This window comes from Salvia miltiorrhiza, chromosome 6, assembly GCF_028751815.1.
Source record: "Salvia miltiorrhiza cultivar Shanhuang (shh) chromosome 6, IMPLAD_Smil_shh, whole genome shotgun sequence".
Lineage (NCBI taxonomy): Eukaryota > Viridiplantae > Streptophyta > Magnoliopsida > Lamiales > Lamiaceae > Salvia > Salvia miltiorrhiza.
The window spans coordinates 41,451,905-41,473,356 of record NC_080392.1 but is presented as its reverse complement, the minus strand read 5'-3'; the positions used below and the strand labels follow the sequence as shown (position 1 = coordinate 41,473,356).

The 21,452-nt window shown below is 35.7% G+C and overlaps 4 protein-coding genes across 6 annotated transcripts in view; 3 read left to right on the top strand and 1 right to left on the bottom strand.

The window, feature by feature from the left end:
• Positions 1 to 15,558, bottom strand: part of LOC130990970 (early nodulin-like protein 17) — a 58,012-nt gene extending 42,454 nt beyond the window's left edge. Inside the window, exon 1 of the mRNA XM_057915177.1 lies at positions 15,378 to 15,558. Coding sequence (XP_057771160.1) covers positions 15,378 to 15,558 — 181 coding nt within the window. The remainder of the gene's footprint in view (positions 1 to 15,377) is intronic.
• LOC130989607 (uncharacterized) lies at positions 1,668 to 12,288 on the top strand. Of its 3 annotated transcripts, XM_057913623.1 has the most exons (7): positions 1,668 to 2,001; positions 2,337 to 2,418; positions 10,903 to 11,217; positions 11,295 to 11,658; positions 11,738 to 11,853; positions 11,929 to 11,969; positions 12,062 to 12,288. In XM_057913623.1, the coding sequence occupies exons 3-7, from the start codon at positions 10,937 to 10,939 to the stop codon at positions 12,127 to 12,129; spliced, it is 870 nt and encodes a 289-aa protein (XP_057769606.1). In that variant the 5' UTR covers positions 1,668 to 2,001; positions 2,337 to 2,418; positions 10,903 to 10,936; the 3' UTR covers positions 12,130 to 12,288. The 3 variants fall into 3 exon arrangements, with proteins under 3 accessions (XP_057769606.1, XP_057769603.1, XP_057769604.1); XM_057913620.1 differs by lacking the exons at positions 1,668 to 2,001; positions 2,337 to 2,418 and adding an exon at positions 10,528 to 10,811; XM_057913621.1 differs by lacking the exons at positions 1,668 to 2,001; positions 2,337 to 2,418 and adding an exon at positions 10,589 to 10,811 and having other exon boundaries at positions 11,412 to 11,658.
• On the top strand, positions 4,222 to 6,028 carry LOC130989608 (uncharacterized). The gene is made up of 2 exons (XM_057913624.1): positions 4,222 to 5,295; positions 5,828 to 6,028. The coding sequence occupies exon 1, from the start codon at positions 4,329 to 4,331 to the stop codon at positions 5,289 to 5,291; it is 963 nt and encodes a 320-aa protein (XP_057769607.1). The 5' UTR covers positions 4,222 to 4,328; the 3' UTR covers positions 5,292 to 5,295; positions 5,828 to 6,028.
• Positions 15,559 to 19,724: 4,166 nt separating the features above from the next.
• On the top strand, positions 19,725 to 21,059 carry LOC130989606 (early nodulin-like protein 19). The gene is made up of 3 exons (XM_057913619.1): positions 19,725 to 19,941; positions 20,116 to 20,134; positions 20,461 to 21,059. The coding sequence occupies exons 1-3, from the start codon at positions 19,764 to 19,766 to the stop codon at positions 20,795 to 20,797; spliced, it is 534 nt and encodes a 177-aa protein (XP_057769602.1). The 5' UTR covers positions 19,725 to 19,763; the 3' UTR covers positions 20,798 to 21,059.
• Positions 21,060 to 21,452: the final 393 nt, after the last annotated feature.

Genomic DNA, 21,452 nt, shown 5'->3' with positions numbered 1-21,452 from the left:
ATGCCCTATTTGGGTGTGGGCACGAAGACTAAGAAAGCTGAAAAAGGTAATGTGGATGAAATATAAGGGTAGTTGACTAAAGTGATAAAGATAGTTGACTAAAGTGATAAAGGTGTTGTGAGTGGGTCCACTAGTGATAAAGTGTAATAAATATAGAATATAAAAATGATAAAGATGTTTTTTTTCATAATTATATTTGTTTGATGTAATTTCGGTATGTACATATATACAGTATACCGTAAAATGTTGGTTATTTAAACATAAAACGATATACTCCCTCCGTACACTAATTGAAGGCCTAGGAGGCAAAATACGGGTTTTAAGAAAAAAAAATATATTTTTATTAGTTGAGTGGAGAATGAGACCCAAAAAATATATTGTTTATTGGTTGAGTGTTCGGCAAAATAAGCTCTAGGGATGTCAAAAAAGCCCAAAACCGACGGGTCGACCCGAATAGACCGATAAAAAATGTGGGTTAGGGCTGAAAATTTTTAGCCCGAAAAAAAATTAGCCCGAATGGCCCGAACCGAAAATAGCCCGAGCCCGATAGGGTTGGCCCGAAAACCGAGTGGGTTGGCCCGATTAACCGAACACTTTCTTAATAATTGATTTCTAAACTTTAATACTTTACTTTTTAATTTGATAATAACATTTTGATGCTTGTATAAGATGTTTTGATTTTTTCTAACGATCAATAATAAATATTTATGATATAAAAGTCAAAGAAACATAGTAATTTATGTTATATCTATATACAATTTTTATTGGAAACAAAGTTAAAATTAGATATTATATAAATTTACATTAAAATAACACTAATTTTTGTATCTAAAATAAGGCGAAATGTTGTGATTTAAAAAGCACGACTTATTTTTATTACAATAATATGATTATCCATATAAAAAATTATAAATATAAAAAAATCGTAAATTTGTGGGCCCGAACGGGCTAGCCCGAAACCGAGTGGGTTAGGGTTAGGGTCGAAAAAATTTAGCCCGAAAAATAAAAAAAACCGACTAGCTCGAACCGAAAATAACCCGAAACCGAATGAGTTGACCCGAAACCGAGTGGGTTGGCCCGATAGACATCCTTAATAAGCTCCTTAACAGCTTATAAACTCCAAAAATAAGCTCCAAGAGCTTATATGCTCCCCAAAAAATAAGTTCCTCTACCCAACTTATTTTTTTATAATCGCATATGCAACAATACAAATATTTTTCAACTATAATTTATTATTTTCATCATATATCATTTAAGTTCATTTTTCTTCGATTTTTTCTCTCTAGCAATTTTTTTTTTTTTTAATCAGAAAAAGATATTATTGAGGATTCATTTGTACCACAGGTACCAAAACGTTACACAAGTAAAGCAGAGATGTCGTTGGAGATCCAAGACTGAAAGTTAAGATCCTTATCGGCACTACAACAAAAACTCTAATAGAAACCGCTAAATAGAAACCGATTTCGTAGCTCCAAAAACCGGTTTCTTAAATATAACCGGTTTCTATTTCAAAAAAATGCGCTGATAGAAACCGTTTTTTTACTACCGGTTTCTATCATGTGGTGTTATAGATATATTATAAAATCGGTATTCGTTTAAATATTTTAAATCGGTCTGAAACCGGTTTTAAAACATAGAGTATTAAAAAAAATGAAAAAATGAAAGAGGTGAAATAATTACGTATAGTGTAACAGTGCCCTAATTCTCCTCCCTCGCTGCACACAACTTCCGCCACCATTCTCCCCGCGCCACCCAGCCGATGTTACACCTTCCGGCGGCGGCGCCTCCATCCCGTCATCATTCTCTCGCTGATTTCTCATTATCGACATCGCTCCGCACTCGCTGATTCCTCAGATTTCGTAGGAATTTGAAGTCCCAATCGCTGAAGTCAGTTCCACAGATGAAGTTTCCATCGCTGATTCCTCATTATCGCCGAAGTCTCCATCTCTGAAGTCTCTATCACAGAAAAGTGCGCCTCCATTGCCAAAGTCAGTTCCATAGGTATTTATTTGTACTTCTTTCTCTCAATGTTGCCTTTGATTTTCTTTCTTTAGTGAATGTATTTTTCAATTTTTACTTGTCAAGTTTCAATGTATTGCCATTCTCTAATTTCGATTGAAGTCTTAATTAGAATGTAGTATTGTTAGGGCTGCAATTTGTTCTTTTTATTTATGCACCAAAATTGGGGAGTAGGCTTTCATGTTTATTTTTTCTGTTCTTCTTTTTTGTTATAATGAAAAGATCCTATTTTTGTTCTTCTTTCTGCACCAAAACTTTCGAGTAGGCAATTTGTGAGGAAAGTTTTGAAACAGATATCCTTGTTCTCTATGAAACAGATCACCGCTGCTCTTGCTCTGCTGTGTTTCGTCGCTGCTCTCTGCGTCTTTCTCTGGTCCGTCGTGCTTCGCCGCCTCTAAGGTTAGTTTTGCTACTCTTGAAGGGGCTGCCCTTTCTATCTAAGTTAAGGGATTTTTTCACGTTTCTTGCTTTTTGTTGCCTTGTCTATTTTGTTCCTTCAGTTTTTAGCGATTTTCCCCTGTTCTTGCTGTATTAAAAGCTCACTCATATGATTGTTATTTCAATTGCATATAGTGAGTTAAATCCATTGGTTTTCTCAGTTCCATAGTTCTTAAACAATTCACCTTACTTGCCTTGTGATAATGGTACATTCAGAGATAAGCTTGAAAACCTATTTCACTGTTGTTGCAGCAGAATTCTCTAGGTCCCAATTAACTTTCGATGTATTCATTAATTTACCACATGTCCTAAGATCTACATAGAAAACTAGTTAACAAATGAACACATGGTGTGAAACACTGGTCTAAGGGTATGTTTCAATCATAGAGAAATCTCACTAATAGATTTCACCTACTTCTTATTGGAACTGACAAGACCTGCTACTAAGGTTAGAAAAATATCGAGTTGAATTGAAAATGCTAATTAGTTTAATAGTCTGGATATTTTATAGATTTGGCTAGGTGGTTGCTGAATGAAAGAAGTAGGTTGTAGGTTTATTCTGTTCAGTTGGGAAATTCTGAAACAACCGAAGATTACACTTAAACAATCTAAGGCCACTTTACTTTTTTTGCGTTAGTTCTGCCTCCGAGCTCTTTCATGTCTTCTCCTTCCTTATTCTATCCTGAGTTAAGATCTGTCTCAATAAAATATACTTGTGCCTAATAGTTGTTATTATATTCAAAATCTTTGCAAAGTGGTAAAATATATCTCTTATGTAAATAAATATTTGTTTCAGGATTTTTTCTGAAAGTTTTGCTTGGAGGCACTGTAGTGTGAAGTTGCGTTCTACTCTTCTTGCACTTTACAATTTCAAGAAGACAAACAAGGATTTTTTTTCAAAGTTTTGCTTGGTGCTGTACTACTCTTCTTACATTTTACAATTTCGAGAAGACAAACAAAATGGTAATTGGCTCTTTTTTTTATACATTGAACAATGAAAAACAATTTTGTTTTTAAGGTTTTTGAATCTTAATTATTTAAGGTGTTCGTGCAGGATCATAAGAAGAAAGCCGAAGAGACAAACAAAAAACTCTTGAAATTTTTTTCTGAAGCTGAAAATCGTGATCGTGATAAAAAAATTCAAACTTTCGAATTTTTTTATTTCGAACATTAACCAAGAAATGCAAAATAGGAATTATGAGGCAAAATTTACTTCGCCTACCTCACGGAAAACGGAAAAGGCGAAAAAATATATTAATGAGGATGCCGCTGTATATTTTGAGTGGAAATCAATAATCATGAACTCTCTACAACATGAAATTGGTTGTATATTTTGAGTGGAAATCAATAATCATGAACTCTCTACAACATGAAATTGGTTCGGGTAATGTTTTATTTTTTTTAGATGAGAGAATTCCTGTATGGTACACATCTCGGACAATCGTCCGGATCCATAATTTTTTAATGGAGTCTCCTCCCACATAGGTTAATTATAAAATAAATTAAATATAATATAATTCCTCCATAAAAACCCGCTATGATACCAATTTTGAAAGCGCGGATTAATGCATAAGATGAAGTATTAAGAGAGATCTAGTATAAGGGTAGGAATGGTATTTCACTATGAAGTGGGTATTTTTCATAGATGTTTTATAAGGATTGGTAGATTTGATAGATATATTATGGAAATGGGTATTAAATTATTTAACCCAAATAGAGAAGTGGGCTACATATCGTGAAAAGTCAGATTATAGTTATTGGGTCGTATTGCTTATTGAGGCCCATATTATATTATATATGTTGTCCGATCCCCTTAAAAAACAAATAAACCTAGAAGAAGAAATTAGGGCTTTGAAGAAAAGGGAGGAGAGATGGAGGCGATTCTAATTGTCGGAGGGTCCGAAGATGGGTTCGGAGCGGATGATGGGAAGCCTAACTTGTGGTTAGAATTCCATAAGGTGGATCTGAAACAAGGAGGAAAAGTTGAGAAGAATTGCTATCCGAAGCTGCGTTCTTGGGGGATGGTAGGTACCATGTTTTTGGTCAAGTCCAAGCTGTGCTTGGCAGGATGTACGGCCAAAGCTGATCAAGCGGAGGAATACGCCTGTTTTTTGGATTTGGATTCAGATTCAAATTCATATTCAGATTCAGAGTGGAAGCATTTACCCCTTCCTGTGGGGTGTCTGGCCTTCGGTACACTTGATGGGAAGATTTATGGTCACAACCACTTTGACCGATATGCCGAAGATGAAAATCTAGGTTCAGACTGGTTCGAGATTATCAGGGATCCTCTTCCTGAAGAGGAAGAGGGAGAGCATGTGATGATTCCGGACCCACCCAACAACCGGATTCTTTTCTACACGACTTCGGGCAAAATGTATGCTTACTATCCTACTCACTGTGAATCAAGACTCAGACTTGTGGCCGCTGATGTGTCTCCTTGGTCCCCTTTGGTTGTCATTGTGGCCAACATCGCCTACATTGCCGTGGGCAGCAATTATCCATGGATGCTTTATGCCTATGATCTTTCCAATGGAAAGTACTTGAAATGTGTCTGGACCTCAACGGAAGTCGATGGTGTTGACTTCTTTGATTTTTTATGTGATGTCCGTGGCTTGTTTCACCTACCCAACACCAACAACTTCTGGCTTGCTGCTTGCACCCATAGCAGCACCTCCAACTTGGTGCACCTCTACTTTGTCAAGTTCCAAGCGAGCCGCACCGACAATGATGACCGGATCCTTTGCACTCCCCTTGATCTTGTTCACTCTCTAATTGGAAACACCGCCCATGTTTTTAAATTTCTCCTCATTCACGGATCACTCGACGGCTAGCCAGGTACCTACATCTCAACCATTCATTACATTACATACTCTGACTGATGCTGCAAATGCAAATCCAAATCCAAATCCTGTTTGCTACAAATTCGATTTTAAAATTTTCTCAATTCTAGCTGTAGTAGGGCAAATATCTATATATATTTAATCTTGCTATGAAATTTAATTTACCATTAGAATAGCAATGCATGATCATGTTGAAGTAACAGGGAAATGTGGAAAAATATCAAACTCAAATAAATGCTTGCAATGGATCCACTTTGCGTGAATGAAAGCATAGAGAGCTCTCCCTGCTGAAAATCTAAGCAAAACCAAAACTGAACTCTGATTTCAGTTTCTTCATTTCAGCAAGAAAATTAGTTATGCTTTAAACTTGGTACAATTGGTTCAAGTCATTGTGAGACATATGATTACAACTGGGAACTACAAATATATGAATTCTATATTCTGAGAGTTGGTTATATTATATGATTGCAGTATGAATTTGCGTCTCTGTTCATCTAAAGAACTAAATTCATCATTTTCTTTTGCAGGAGGCTTGCAGTTGAACAAATAAACCTTCAATTCGTGTTTGTTGCTGTTATCTACAATTCATCATTTTAAAACTCTCACTCATGTTGTCTACAATTCACTGTTTTTTGGATTTTAAAGGTTTTAAGCTTTTAAAAAGAAAAAGCTCATCATCTAATCCCAAAATTATTTCCAAAAATGAAAAATAAACTCTCATTCATGAATTCTTCTATGTTGTTGCATGCACCATTTAAATTTATGGAACTCTTGTGACCACTAGTTCAAATTCGTTTCTAAACATTAAAACTATATTTTTTGTATTTATAAATTAACTCTGAACTTATATATTTTTTATTTGTTTAGTTCATATTATGAATCAAAAAAAGATTATCAGAAAGCCATTGACTGCCTAAACAAAGCCAACAATGATGTTCACAAGCAAAAGGTGAAAACATTGACGGAGGAAGTTGAGAAAATTAAGGCTCATAACAAAAAGATGGTCTCTGATATGATGGTCTCTCTGATAAACGAAAAAGAAAAGAGGAGGTGGGAAGAAAAAGAAAAAGAAAAATGGTGAGAACAGAACTGACAATGATGGAAAGGGAGGTCAGATAAATGGAAGTGATAAGATAAATGGTGAGAGTAGTAGTAGTTCTGTCAATGAAGAAAATTCAAGAAAGACACATGCTACAGAGACGAGTCTTTTAATAGATTGTTAACACAATTCGTATTCGCTCATAAAAGCAACAAACAAACAGATTACTAAATTTGAAGAGCTCAGCAAATTGTGTTCAGAGAATTTCAATGTTGTAAAAATCTTAAGGCGGGATTGAGGCGTTTTGCCTCGTCGAGGCGAGGCGGTAAGCCTCGAGGCGGTTTGAGGCGTAAGCCTCAGACCGAACACAAAAAAAAACTCATAATAATTTTAAATAACAAATAACACCATTTAAAAGTTAAAAATATATATAAATTATGAGTTTAAAAGTCTTAAAATAATTAAACTAAAAGCTGAAAATATATAAAAATAATAATAAATCTTCAGTTTGTAAAATATTCAAAATTTTAATCATCCCAAGCATTAACATCCTCATCTTCATCATCATTCCCATCCAAATTTGTTGGATTTATCTCAAAATCATCATTATCATCTTCAGGCTCATCCTCTTCCTCGCTCTCGTCCTCATCGATCAAATGCATGACTCTCTTATTTTTTCCTAAGTTACATACAATATAAGTATATATGAAGAGAATAATAATAATAATAATAATAATAATAATAATAAATTTACATTCACTATAACTTAATAATTAAAGTTTACCTTTTGAATTTGTGCTCTTCTTTCTCTTCTTACTTGTCCTTGATGAAGATGCATTTTCCTTAATCATTTGTGTACTTGCACCTGACTGAGTTGGAAGATGTTCGTTTGCCTCATCCTCATTACCAACATACCATTCATCATCTGAAGCCAAATTATCAACTTCCAATGGGTCTATATCTCCACCCCTACTTGTCAATTTGACATGTTTCCCTCTCAACCTCCTATTGTACATGATGTACACCAAAGAGTTGAGCTTCTGTGTAGTCAAACGATTACGCTTCTTCGTGTGAACCTATAAAATTAGAAGTATATAATTATTAATCGAAACAAATAATTTTTCAGATTGCTAAAAAAAGAAAATAATAATAAACACAATACCTGATTGAACATACTCCAATTACGTTCACACGCTGAAGCTGAACATGTCAAATTCAGTACTTTGACAGCAAAACTTTGTAGCTCAGGGGTCTCATCTCCATATTGAGTCCACCAATTTCCTAGTAAGAATAATAAAGATTAGTGGTTATTGATTAGTAGATTGTACACTTGGCAGGTCAAAAGCAATATGAAACACTAGTAGATTATACACTTGAAGGTCTGTACACTTGGCAGATTGAGTACACTAGCACGTATACTATACTATTACTAATAGATTAGATAGTGAAGCATTAAGCATATGAAATTATGAATACATATATATAATTGAAGGTCTGTACACTTGGCAGTTGACACATGGCAGTTGGCAGGCTAAAACTTAAAAGTAATACACAGACATACGCTAGCATAATAAAACAGTAGCATATTCGATACTTGAAGGTCTGTACAGTCACACACATTAGAATATATATACTTGGCAGGTTAAAAGTAATACACAAAAATTTTGTATAAAAAAGACATACCGGGGGTTCTTGTTTTGAAACTTTCCAGTGCTGCGTATCGTCCAAAAAGCCCATCACATGATCTAAAATTATCCAATTGAAGATCAGCTTGCAATTGATCGACGGGTGGAATTAATTTCTCCATGCAACACAATAAACCCTTCTTAATTTCAGGATGTTTGGAGAAATTTTCACCATATTGAAAACGAGGATTTAGAAAGTATGCCGCAGCGTGTAAATCATGATGCAATTGATTCTCCCATTTGGCATCAATTATATCCCATATCTCTTTATAATCCCCAAGCTGACCCCCCACATTTTTGGCAATTTCCTCCTTCGCTGTGTCCATGGCACCATAGATAAATCCCATTGCAGGCATTTGTTCACCGTCCACCATTCTTAAGACCTTCACCAATGGCCTTGTAGTATTTAGGGCATATTGAACAGCACGCCAAAATCGCTGATCACTTAAGATTATCTTTTTAATCTCTTTTCCATCATTTTTCTTGGCCCATGTAGTCCTTTCCCAATCAGTAGATGTAAACATAGCTTGTAGAGGTTGCCTCAACTCCATCATACTCTCCAATGTCAAAAAAGCAGTAGCAAATCTCGTCGTTGCCGGACGAATAAGCTCTCTATCCGTGTGTTTTCTCATCATTGCCAACACCAATCCATGATTGTAGATGAAGTTGCTCACTTTCCTTGCTTTCATCAATGCATTCTTGTGTTGAGGTAGCTCTTCTAGCTTCTCCAGCATCAAATCGATACAGTGCGCAACACATGGTGTCCAATAAAGACTCTTCCTCTTCTCCATCAATAGTTTTCCGGCAGCCTTATAGTTGCTAGCATTATCAGTCACAACTTTAACCACTAGTTCCTCTCCAATTTCCTCCACAATCCCATCTAAAAGCTGAAACAGCAAATTGGCATCTTTGACGGCGTCTGAAGCATCAATAGACCTTAAAAACACAGTACCATGGGGGTTGTTGACTAGGAAATTGATCAAGCTTCTCCCTCTCATGTCTTTCCATCCATCAGATAATATGGATACACCTGTTTGTATCCAAGATCTTTTGATATCATCAACAATCACGTCCGTTGTCTTCACTTCTTCCTTCAAAATCCACGTACTCAACTCATGTCTAGAAGGAACCTTCAAACCTTTTCCATACAATCCGATGGACCTACACATGCTGACAAATGATGGAGACTCGATACAATTGAACGAAATCCCATTTTCAAAGAAAAATCGTCCAATATCCATTGCCACCTGCTTTCTTGCTTCTTTGACATGGAGAGACATATCCTGTGGCGGATTTGCAGCCTGCTTATCTGGACCCCCATCAGTGTTATCATCCACATGCACAAGAAACTTGTCCATCGGCCCTCTTATGCTTCTTGTGTCATCGGCAACTTCACATGCAGGATTCGAATTACCACGGAAATATGCTCCAGCATCAACCATATCATCAAATTTTTCCTGTCGCTTTTCCTTAGCTGTCGTCCCCCTCTTTAGATAATCCAAAATTTCCTGTTTGACTTCATCAGGAACTTTTGGGCAAGCTTTCACATTCCTATGGGTCCAAGCAAGGTGATCCTTCATTCTTGCAACGCCACCTTTAATTTGTTGTTTGCAAAAATTGCATTCAAAATACTTATGTGGTTTTCCAGTTGGATTTGGAATTTCTGTCCCATACTTCCAGGCAGGATCCTTTCGACTCATGATTGAAATTCCTAACAAAATTGATATAATCAAGTTAATATCAATATTTATTAAATCTGATTTAAAATAATAACATGCTCCGATTAATAAAACTAACACGCTGATAAAAAAAATTAGTAACAATAATTTGCATGCTTCATGAACTCGTATTTAATGGAATATTTAACTAGCTTTACATTGCTCCGATTAATGAAACTAACATGATAACAAAAAAAAAATAGTAACAATAATTTGCATGCTTCGTGAACTCGTGTTTAATGACAATATTTATTAACTTTGCATGCTTGTTAACGAAACTAACATAATGATAAAAAAAATTAGTAATAATAATTTGTATGATTCGTGCACTGGTGTTGAACAGAAAATTTAATTAATTTTGAATGCTTGTTAAATTATATGTTGAATGATGAATTTAATAATCTATCATGCTTCATAGTAGTAATAATAAAAATTGAACTTACACTTAATTTTCAGCCGCCAAATTCTGATGTTGAACAATGAGGAAGTTGACTGGTGTCGAATCTTGTATGATTGTATCTCAATAATATTTTTATTTATACTTTCAATAGATTAGGGTTAAACTATGATATTTTTAAGGCCCACCATCCCAAAGTTGCGGCTGATATAGGTATAGCTTGGAAATAAGAGAATAAAAGAGGTCAAACATTGCGGCTGTGATAGGTTAAAAATTAACTTATTTATCACCGCCTCACCGCCTCATGTATTATTTGATTCCTTGAGGCGCCGCCTCAATTGCTTTAAGGCGCAAATTCGTAAAATATGCATAAGGCGTATAGGCGGTGCGGGTATATCACCGCGCCTCAAGGCGGCCGATTAATTCGATTTTCACAACACTGGAGAATTTAAATTTTGTATTTGTCATCCATCTTCAAGAGTTGAGTGATAATAATCTTGTATCTGTCTTCCATCATCAAGAAGAGTTGAGTGGTGGTAATAAATACGCACTAATGGTTGAAAAGGTGTGTCAAGTTAAACAATACTTTGAAAAAGAATATGCTGAATTTAAAGGATCAACAACCAAAATGTGGTCGGACCACATTCAAATGAAATTTCGACTTATTTTCAGGTATCCTTTTTACAAATGAAATATCTTTGTAGATTTTAGGAGTGTGCGTTTATTAGATTTCATTATAAAAGATTTTTATGTTTTTGCGTAGGGGCGTCATCCATGGTCTTATCTACCTTTATAGAATGAAGAAGATGTGTGGCAATCTGGCTAACAATATCTTTGTCTCTACCCACACTGGAAAAGGTAGGATTTTGCCTTCAATGGACCCTGCATTGGATTTCGAGCAGAAAAGTGTGCACATGATGCGGCAGAATATAGAGAGTGATGTGAATAGCTTGGTGGATGCAATGACATCCATTATAGCAATGGCACATGAAAAAGGTGGACATGATATTAAGAATCTCTCCGTGGACCTTCCCTCCGAACTTGTCCATTTCTTTGATTTTATAAGACAAAATAAGTTGTGAGTATTGTTTATTTATTTTTGCATTATACTTTCTAGTTCAAAATTACTTTATTTATTTTTATTTTTCTTGGAAGGATTGATAAAATGGAAAGTAGCCCAAAATCAACGGAGAACTTGCCAAATTTTATGTCCGTCTTTATTGATCATCCATATTTCTGGAACATCAAAGAACGTGTCTTATTTGCGTACAGATTGCATAGAGTAGTCAAGACGAATGAGGCCTTGAAGTTGATCTTCAATTCGAAATTGACCAATGATGTCAATGCGGTGAGCGTGTCTCCCTGGTCCTCGCGTCTTACTGGTCGCTATCGAAAAATATATGATTGGGCCAACCGAGATGGAAGTGGAGTAAAAAGATACAATTCAACAGATATTGCTCGATTTTACAATGCTGTATATAATCATATAAATGACACGATGCATACAAATGACCCTGAGGTAAATGCTTAATCTCTCTATGAATAGCTTATGTTATCATTTGCTATAATGATTTATTAATTTTTATTTCATTTTGCAGGATGAGTATGGAAAACAAGTGATTACTGATGAACAAATTGAAAAAGATCTAAGCGTCATCTTTCCATATTATTACAAAGTCATGTTTGAAATTTATTGTTATTGCATACGTAAAAGGTATATTATTTCATTTTTTTTTTGTTTTTTATACTATCCACACTATATTCTAACCGATTCTCATCTTGTTTTCAGGACAATAGAGATAATAACGAATTTTCAATTCAATGATAGTGGTAGGTGAAATAGATTTTGATTTGGTTTCTTTGATAAGTATTTAGATTTTTTTATTCATGCTTTTTATTCGTGGTGTTTGTTTTCTCCACAGCAAGTTTCAGGACAGAAAGTTTCACAACCAAGTGGGATTTGGGAGTATCAAAGGCAAAAAAAGTGTGAAAAGATGTGGCATAGTGTAGTTGTTTCCCTTATCTTTGTTAAGCGTTGTGACGCTTTTGTATTTCACGACTTTCTCAATTTGGTATTAGAGCGTTGCGACGCTTTTGTATTTCACGACTTTCTCAACATCATATATGAGCTCATTTCTCTTATTGTTCATTGTGTTCATTTGTAGTTTTATGAAATGATTTTGCTTCTTTTATGCAAATATAACACATTAAATTTAAAATCAACAAATAAAATAAATATTCATTTGCAGTTTTATGAAATGATTTTGCTTCTTAACACAATATAACACTTTAAATTTTAAATCAACATATAAAATAAATATTCATTTGCAGTTTTTATGAAATGATTTTGCTTCTTAACACAATATAAACACTTTAAATTTAAAATCAACATATAAAAAAAATATTGATTTGCAGTTTTATGAAATGATTTTACTTCTTTTATGCAAATATAACATAAAATCAACATATAAAATAAATATTGGAATATAACCCCAACTTAAAACAAACAATATATCCACATATGAGGTTTTTTGTTCATACATCCTATCATCAATACTCCCGAGCATCGTGGTGGGCAAGTGCCGATGACACACGTCGATGGAGCGTCAAGTTGCCACCTCTCCCCAATAATAGGCTTAGGAGCCAAATCCCTAGTGACCATTGAAAAGCGGAACAAGGTGGGAAGGGAACAAACTTAGCCGACATAATGCCATCGCAATAGGTATTCAGCATAGAAAACCGACGTCGGCCGAGCAAACGCTCGCGCCAAAAATTGAAGAGACGTGGAGGAGATGTCGTCGCTGCCCGAGTAGGGATCCAACATGCCCATACACGTCAAACACCACTCACGCGTCATCACGTACGCGATGCCCGAGAGCACAAGCCGTCGCCCCGCGTCCGGTGATGCGTAGCATCCCCGGTAGCAAGGCAAAAACCGGCGCACCCGAGCATGCCCCGCTGCTGGACACGCATGTAACCGAGATAGCAACGCCCGAGGAAGGGACCGATGAGTCGGCCGGAACGGAGACTCCGCCGGCCGACCATCGTGGGGGGGGGGGGGTCGGCGCATGACGGGGGGACCGAGATAGCAACGCCCGCCCGAGCCCGCCAAACTCCCCCTCAACCCATTCAAGTTACCACCTCTCCCCTATAATAGACTTAGGAGCCAAATCCCTAGTGACACCAACAGACATTGAAAAGCACTAGTAGGTACCATTTTCTTCATAAAAGAAACTATAAAAATAATATAATCAACATATCAACAATAAATTAAGTCTAACAAAGTTATTTTATGTAAAAATAAAAATAAAAAAATCGTCGGCTTCCGACGTCTGCGTGTTTTGATTTTGATGAAAGATTACGCCGAGTTGTGGATGTGCGGAAGTCCCTGGAGGATCTACCCGGATTTGTGGAAAGCCGAGTTGTGTCTTGCGAGGAAGACGTGAACAATCAGGTGGAGGAGTTGTCCATGAAAGTGGAACGCCTCCTTGATGAGATACATGTGGTGAAGCAAGCGATGCGTTCTACATCAAAGGTCCGGATCCCTGACCCAAAACCGTTCGAGGGAACTCGAAGTTCCAAGGAGTTAGAGAACTTCATTTGGGATATGGAGTCATATTTTCAAGCGGCTCATGTTGCTGATGAGGAGAAAGTTTCGATCACCACTATGTACTTGTCGGGTGATGCAAAACTGTGGTGGCGCTCCCGACAGTCCGGGGAGAACCATGCCCGGAATCGGATCGAAACGTGGGAAGATTTGAAAAGGGAATTGAAAGAACAATTCCTTCCTTGCAATACGTCGTGGCTTGCAAGGGATGCGTTGAGGAAACTCAAGTGTTGTGGAATTCGATGTGGGTGATCAAGTGTTGCTGAAACTGACACCTCAAATTTGGAAGAAGATTTCTTCCAAGTCCGTGCATCGTGGGTTGATTCCAAAGTATGATGGGCCATTTGAGATCGTGAAACGAGTTGGGAGAGTTGCTTATCGATTGAAGTTGCCGGATCGGTTGAAGATACACCCAACATTTCACGTATCATTCTTGAAGAAGTTCAATGCTGATTTACTTGATGCTTCAAGAAAACAGGCGCGGCGTGCGCCACCCCTGATTAGGCAGCACTATTCCAAGTCTGTGGAGAGAGTCCTTGATCACCGCACCATGGGGCAGAGCAAGAAAAATCGACGGACAGATTACTTGGTGCAATGGGGCGGAGAATCAGAGGCTGATGCAACTTGGGAAAAGGCTGTTGGCTTGTGGCAGTTTGAGAAAGAAATTGCTGAATATTGGAGGTCTAAGGAAGGAGAGCACCCTACAACGACGAGGGCGTCGTCGAGCTTCGGTGGGGGTGGTTTGTTAGCCCCTTGATGGTTGGCGCCGAGACGTGTCGAGTCAGAGGCACTCCTCGGCATAATGGTGTCGAGTTGTCCTGCCCTAGGCAACTTGGCTGGTTCGGTGGTGGGCATCAGATGTGTTGTGCGTCGGTGCCGGGCGCCGCACGTCGGGTGTGCGGGGCGCCGAGCGTAAGTGTCGGGCGAGCGCAAGTGTCGGGCGAGTGCGAGGCGCGTCGATCGAGCACGGGCGAGGCGCGTCTTAACTAATGACACTTTATTCATATTTAACTAAAAGTGGATTGTGGATTTAAGGAAAAAAGCTTCAGTGATAAATGTTAATTAATGAGATAAACATGGATCATAAACATTTTCAATTTTTCATTCTTCTAAGAAATATCAGTTCACCACTCTTTCCTAGATATCTCTCAAGAACTGAGTACTTAATCTAACTCTTGATAATCCCTTCAACTGTCACAAATTCAAAACTTAATGATGTGATTTTATTAGCTAAACAACATCAAACAGAGCAATAACAATGCAGTCTAATTGACTATTAACAAGTAGATATGAACTCAATCTTGGGCGACTAAAATTACAAGAAGTATTAAAAACAATGCACACTTTCTTACATGTATGTAAAAAGGGAGACATAATTCATTCACAAAGTAGAAGGTTAAGCAAAATTAAGGTTGATTGAAAAACTATACCTACAAAAAAGTGAGCTAAAACAACAGATCGCAAGCAACTACCGATCAAAGATTTTCAGTTTCCAAGATCAATTTTTTTTTCAAGACCATCAACATGAGACAACAAAAAAGAAGAGTCTTGAAAAGAAAAATAAAAAGGAATAAATCAAAAAAGAGTAGTAGATCTGAAAGTGAAAGAGAAGAGAAGAGAAGAGAGCATACAGAGCCAATCCCCATTGTAGAACTTCTTGTCCTGAGCCCAAATTGTGTAGTTCACACTTTGGCTCCAGCCCATGTTGCCACCTACTATGTAACGCACCGCCGCCACCTCCGGCAACATCACCGTCGCAAACAGGAGCGCCGCCGCTGCCAACAGAACTCCCCTGGCGTTGGATTGAGCCATGTGGGGACAGAGGGTATCTTCTTAGCAAGCTTATTCATGTAACCACTCTTGAAACCACTTTCACTATTCCATTTAGGATCACAAGACAACTCATGTAGACAGTTTAAGAGCACAGTATCTTCTTCAAATTTCCAAAATCGTTTATTTTTACCTCTTCTTCAATTACTTCCCTCTTCGCTAACTTGGTTAGCTTGATTATTTTCCATCCTATATATATTTCCAAATTATTATAGCATCTGTCATGTCACTAAATAGTGAAAAATCTTGCAGGGGTTCTCAGGATCTGTCATATACATAACTTTATATATTTATTTCCCTTCAACACTATTCTTTCAGGTAAAACTATTTGACCCTATCTCAGTGCAATAAAATCAAACTCAGTTTAAGCTAAGTAAGAAACACAACATATTCACTTCCTTCTAGTAGAGTATTATGGAATATGTCATGCAAGAATGCATAATATAACCTTTCTTTTCACTTCCATATTTGACAAAGTTGTAGTGATGGCTCGAAGCACATGATTATGAGTGAAGTGAGACTATACACTCAATTTTTGTCTAATTGTGTCACAACAACATAAAACAATACAATTCAAAGATTTTCAGAGCTTTGGGAATTTGTCTTACTGGTTGTTGCCTATTAAACACAAATTCACTCCACCCCATAACCCTCTGTACTTGTAATTGGCTGATTGACAACTCCCTTGATTCTGCACTCTCGTGGCTTAATGTAAAAAATTATGGTGTATTGAATTACAATAATCTTAAACTCCATTATGTCCTTGTTATATTCTCTGTGTTATCTGCTATATGTTTCAGCTCCTTGAAATATGCATCAAGAGGCCAAAGTTAGAAGTATTCATTATAGTTGAAAGCAAGTCTTTGAAAGGGCAACTAGCCTCAGTCAGACCATTAGTGGAAGATCTAAAACTTAAGAAGGAAGAAAGAATGAAGCAATTTGCAGATATCAAGCCACAAATTGAGAAGATTACTGGCGAGATTTCTGGTTATGGCAGTACTTTTTTGCTTTGATTTCTTTTTTGTGACATCTAAGTAGAGATACATGAATGTAGTCTCATTGCATCAGTTTGTAAATACTGCAATACGTAGTAGTGTTAAGGAATAATGTTTCTATATTTGGGCAGGAGGGTGGTTCTTTGTTTATAGCATGCTAGCTAAGGCATACCATTCTGTCCATGTAGAATGGTACTCTACTATGTTTCTTTTCCACAGTCCCTGTTGCAATATTGCCTATGTGTTAAAAGAAATTAATTTCTTTTCTTTTATGTGACAGAATCATAAGAAAGCAAAGAGATTATATGGGGTTCCCTTTCCCCATTATGATACACTTGTTGAAATTTATGCCAAAGGTAAAGTGACCGGGAATGCTAGTGAGTCTTTTGAAGGAGCTATCAACAACATGAATGCTAAATTTGCTAATGAACCATTGATGATAGAGAGCGATGAAGAAGATGATCCAAATTCAATGACTCATTCCAGGAAGCATCCAATAAAAAAAGAGTTTAATGACCCAACTCCTTTGAAATTCATAATTCAAAGTTTTTTAAAAAACGTAATTAGATTTCAGTATTTGCAATAAATAAAAGTATAGATGTTTTTGCAATAAATAGGTTTTTCAATTGAATTTGGTCATATAAAATAAATAAAATAATACTTAAATGCATTTTAAATAAATAAGTTATTCAATTTAATTTGGTCATATAAAATAAAGAAAATGATACTAAGATATATATGAAATAAATAAATTCTTCAATTTAATTTGGTCATGTAAAAAAATTTGAAACAAATATCCGTTCCCACATTAATCTCATAATTACCTATCTGATCAATAAAAGGCTTAATTTTCATTCATATATTAGCTTTTCATCGTTCCCAAATTAATATTTCATCACTCCCACATTGATCTTTATTGAACTTCACCATGAAGAAAACGTAAATAAAAGGATACTTTTGAGATGCATTTAAGATAAATAGATTCTCCTATTCAATTTTATCATGAAATATAATTTTAAATAAATTATCATTTCCTGATTGATCTAACACATTCTCATATATATTGAATCCATATTAAATCTCACAATTCAAAATTTAAATAAAATGATTATTAAACTTTACCATTTAAAAATCTAAATAAAAATATACTTAACTTTGAAAAATAATTAAAATATATATATATATATATAAATATGTTTGAAATAAATAGGTTCTTATTATTTAAAATTTTATCAAGATTATTAACCAATTATTGCTTTATATTTTATTTGATTATATACATATTTTATAAATTTAAACAAATTCGAGAAATTAGTTGGTATTATTATATGGGTTTAGGACAAGAATAAGAATCAAAATCATCACATATATAATAGAAAATTAAAATGGAATACTCCTATGTGGCATCACCATATTTTTGCATTTTTATTTATCCTAATTCTCCAAACATTTTCATATTTATTCATTTTTATTTATCTAAATCTTCTTATCCCACATTGATTTTTTATGAGATTTCACCAAAATAAAATCTACTCCTATAAAAGGATGCTCTTACTCTTCAAACCAAAAACCCACATTTAATTGGTGGAGTGATTGAAATTAATACAATTTGAATTGCTTTGTCAATTTAAGTTGATCAAAATTATTTAATTTTATTTTTAAAAATAGATACTTGTGATCAAATAAATTATTTCTTCATTTAAATTTGATTATAAGACAAGATATTTTGCACAATTCTTTTTAAAAAAATGGATTACACATTGACTTTTTATATAAATTTACCAATTGAAATACTAAATAAATTGATATGATAGAATTTGAATATCACATCAATTTTCTCAAGCCTTAGACGAGATGATTCTCATAACTTAGTTATGGTCTTTCAAACTTCAAACAAGATGATGCTCACGAGCCAGTTTTATTCTTTCAAACTCCAAACGAAATGATGCTTGAAATGGTATTTTAAGCTCCAAACGAGATGATACACAAAAGCATGTTATGATTTTTCTAGCTCCATACAAGATATATGATCGTGTTTAAAAGTTAGTTATGATCTTACAAGTTTCAAATTGTATAATCTCACAAGTCAGCCCTGGTCTTTCAAGCTCCTATGAAAATGAACGATGTTTAATAGTGAGTTATTATATTTAAAGCATCAAATAATAATGTTCAAATGATTGACACATAAAAGTCAAATATAGTATTTCAGGGTCCAGACGTTATAATGCTGAAAAGTTTGGCGTTTAAAAGTCAAATATCGTCTTTCGAGTTCTTGATGATCAACTGGTCTTACAGAGTTGAGATGAGATGATGCTTAGATGACAGATGAGATCTTAAATTAATTCTTATCCGTCAATATAGAATAATTAATTAATCAATGTTTTTTTTTTTTATGTATTTAGACTAACCCCAAAAGTAACGTCTCATGTTATTCTTAATTTCTTATATTATGATATTTTATTTTATTTCCTTTACATTCAATGCAGTGCAATTTGTTCGGTAATGCTTATGCAGATACTAGTTAAATGCACAGACAAAATAAAATTCGAAATACGAATTATAAAAACATATACTCCATCTGTTCCCGTGAAGGTGCACCTTGATGCGCTTCTTTTGGACACGAGAATTAATGAATTAGTGTTTAGTGAAAAAGTGAATAAAAAAAAGTAAAATGAAATAGAGAATGAATGAAAAAGTAACTTTAATTTATCAAAAAGAGAAAACGACTGATCAACTTCGTTGGAACGACCCGAAAATTAATACGACTCAACTTCGTTTGGATGGAGGGAATAATAGATTCACCACACTCATATAAATCAACAATATTTTTTCTTAAAGGGTAGAAAATAATATAGGGGAAATTTTATCTTGTATCATTAAGAAACTGTTATAATCAATTGACCAAAAATCAAAGAATGTAACATTATTGAAAAAAAAGAAGAAAGATTAAACGTTATAGTAACATTTTATGGTATTCTTTTTTTCAATAAAATAAAAATCATGTAGTTTGGAAGGGAATATTAAGGTACAACACAAATTGCATGCATGTTGTAGGATTTGACTGTACAACTGTAATAAATCAGACCAATATTAAACGGTAAAAAAAAAATCATCCCAAATGTGCCTTTCCTATTATATAGGGCTATATAGCTTCAACATAAACACTCTCATCACACATCTATAAATCAAGAAATGCATGATCACGGCGGCGGCATTCGGTGTTTCCCCGCGGCGGCGGTGTTGGCGGCCGCGATGCTAACATGCGCGGCCGGCGATCTCATCAAGGTCGGCGACAAGGCCGGCTGGACGCCCGACGTGAACTACACTCATTGGGCCGCTCATCGCCACTTCTTCGTCGGAGACTGGCTCTGTAACTCTCTCTCTCTCTCTCTAGATCTCTTTATCTCTCTTATTAATTTGTTTAGATCATAATGGTTTGACCTATTGGTTGAAGAGTAAGCGTCTTATTATCTCAGCTGCGCTTCTCTTGATCTCTTAATTTCTCTCTCTTATTAGTTTTCTAATTAAGAAGAAAATGGTGCAGATTTTGTGTTTGATAAGCGGTACTATGTTAGAAATGGATATTGGGCCCATTCCTCCCTTAAAAGGCCTTATAAGGGAGAGGGTTGCCTCACCATATAAAGTGGCTCATGCCACTATCTCCAATCCAATGAGGGACACTTCAATACACCCCCCGCACGCGCAGCGTGGACTATGCCAAACGCCATCTGTTGACAACGATATTGGAGGGCCCATCATTGGATTGGGTTGGCTCTGATACCATGTTAGAAATGGATATTGGGCCCATTCCTCCCTTAAAAGGCCTTATAAGGGAGAGGGTTGCCTCACCATATAAAGTGGCTCATGCCACTATCTCCAATCCAATGAGGGACACTTCAATATACTACAACGTGTTGGAGGTGAAGAAAGCAAATTACGAGCGGTGCGACGACGGCGAGTTCATGAAGAACGTAACGAGGGGAGGGAGAGACGTCTACAATCTGACGGAGGCCAGATCTTACTATTTTCTGAGCAGCGGTGGCTACTGTTTCCATGGGATGAAGCTCTCTATCCATGTCTGCAGATCTCTGCCTCCGCCCTCGCCCTCGCCCTCGCCGGATGTCAAATCCGCCAAGGGCGGCGCCTCGCCGGAGAGCGGTCGCGACTGGGTCGCCGCCTTGTTTATGGCCGTACTACTTTCTATTTTCATCTTGAGACTCTTGTGAGTTTGATTCGGGTAGTTTGTTTTGATATTTCGATCTCGTATTTTATTACTAAGGCTAAGACAGTACTAGGGTTTTGATATGAATTAGAGTATTGTATTTGGTGTGTATTAATGTGTGTGTGCGTGTGCGTGGTTGAACCACAAAATGCATTTGCGGAGAACAAGCTATATATGTTGACGAATTGAGTTTGCACTAATTTGTTTGGTTATGTTTTTAAGTTGTTTGTATTTGGAATTATTTTCGAAAAAATTATAAGAGTTCTGGTCTGTAAAGTGGGAATTTAAGTCATTATTTTATTATGTAATTTCATATATTCACGTACGATAAACCATAATTTGTTGGTAAAACGTTTTTTCTCCAATCAATAGATCGGAGATTTGAATCACCTAAAAAGCTAGAGTGTAAGTGTGATTTTTCCTTTTTTTGGGTGTAACAATTTTTTTTTTTAAATCTCATATATTCACATTTTTTCTTAACTTTACAGAAGTAACTTTTAAAATGACTTTAACAAATAAAATCACGAATTATTTTGAAATTGTAATTTCAACGTTACTTTTGAAATGTGACAAATTAAATTATTATCTTTTCAATTTTTCCTCTAATTTTTTTAAAAATGAGAATCGATCGAATCAAATTAACGTGAATATGCATTAGA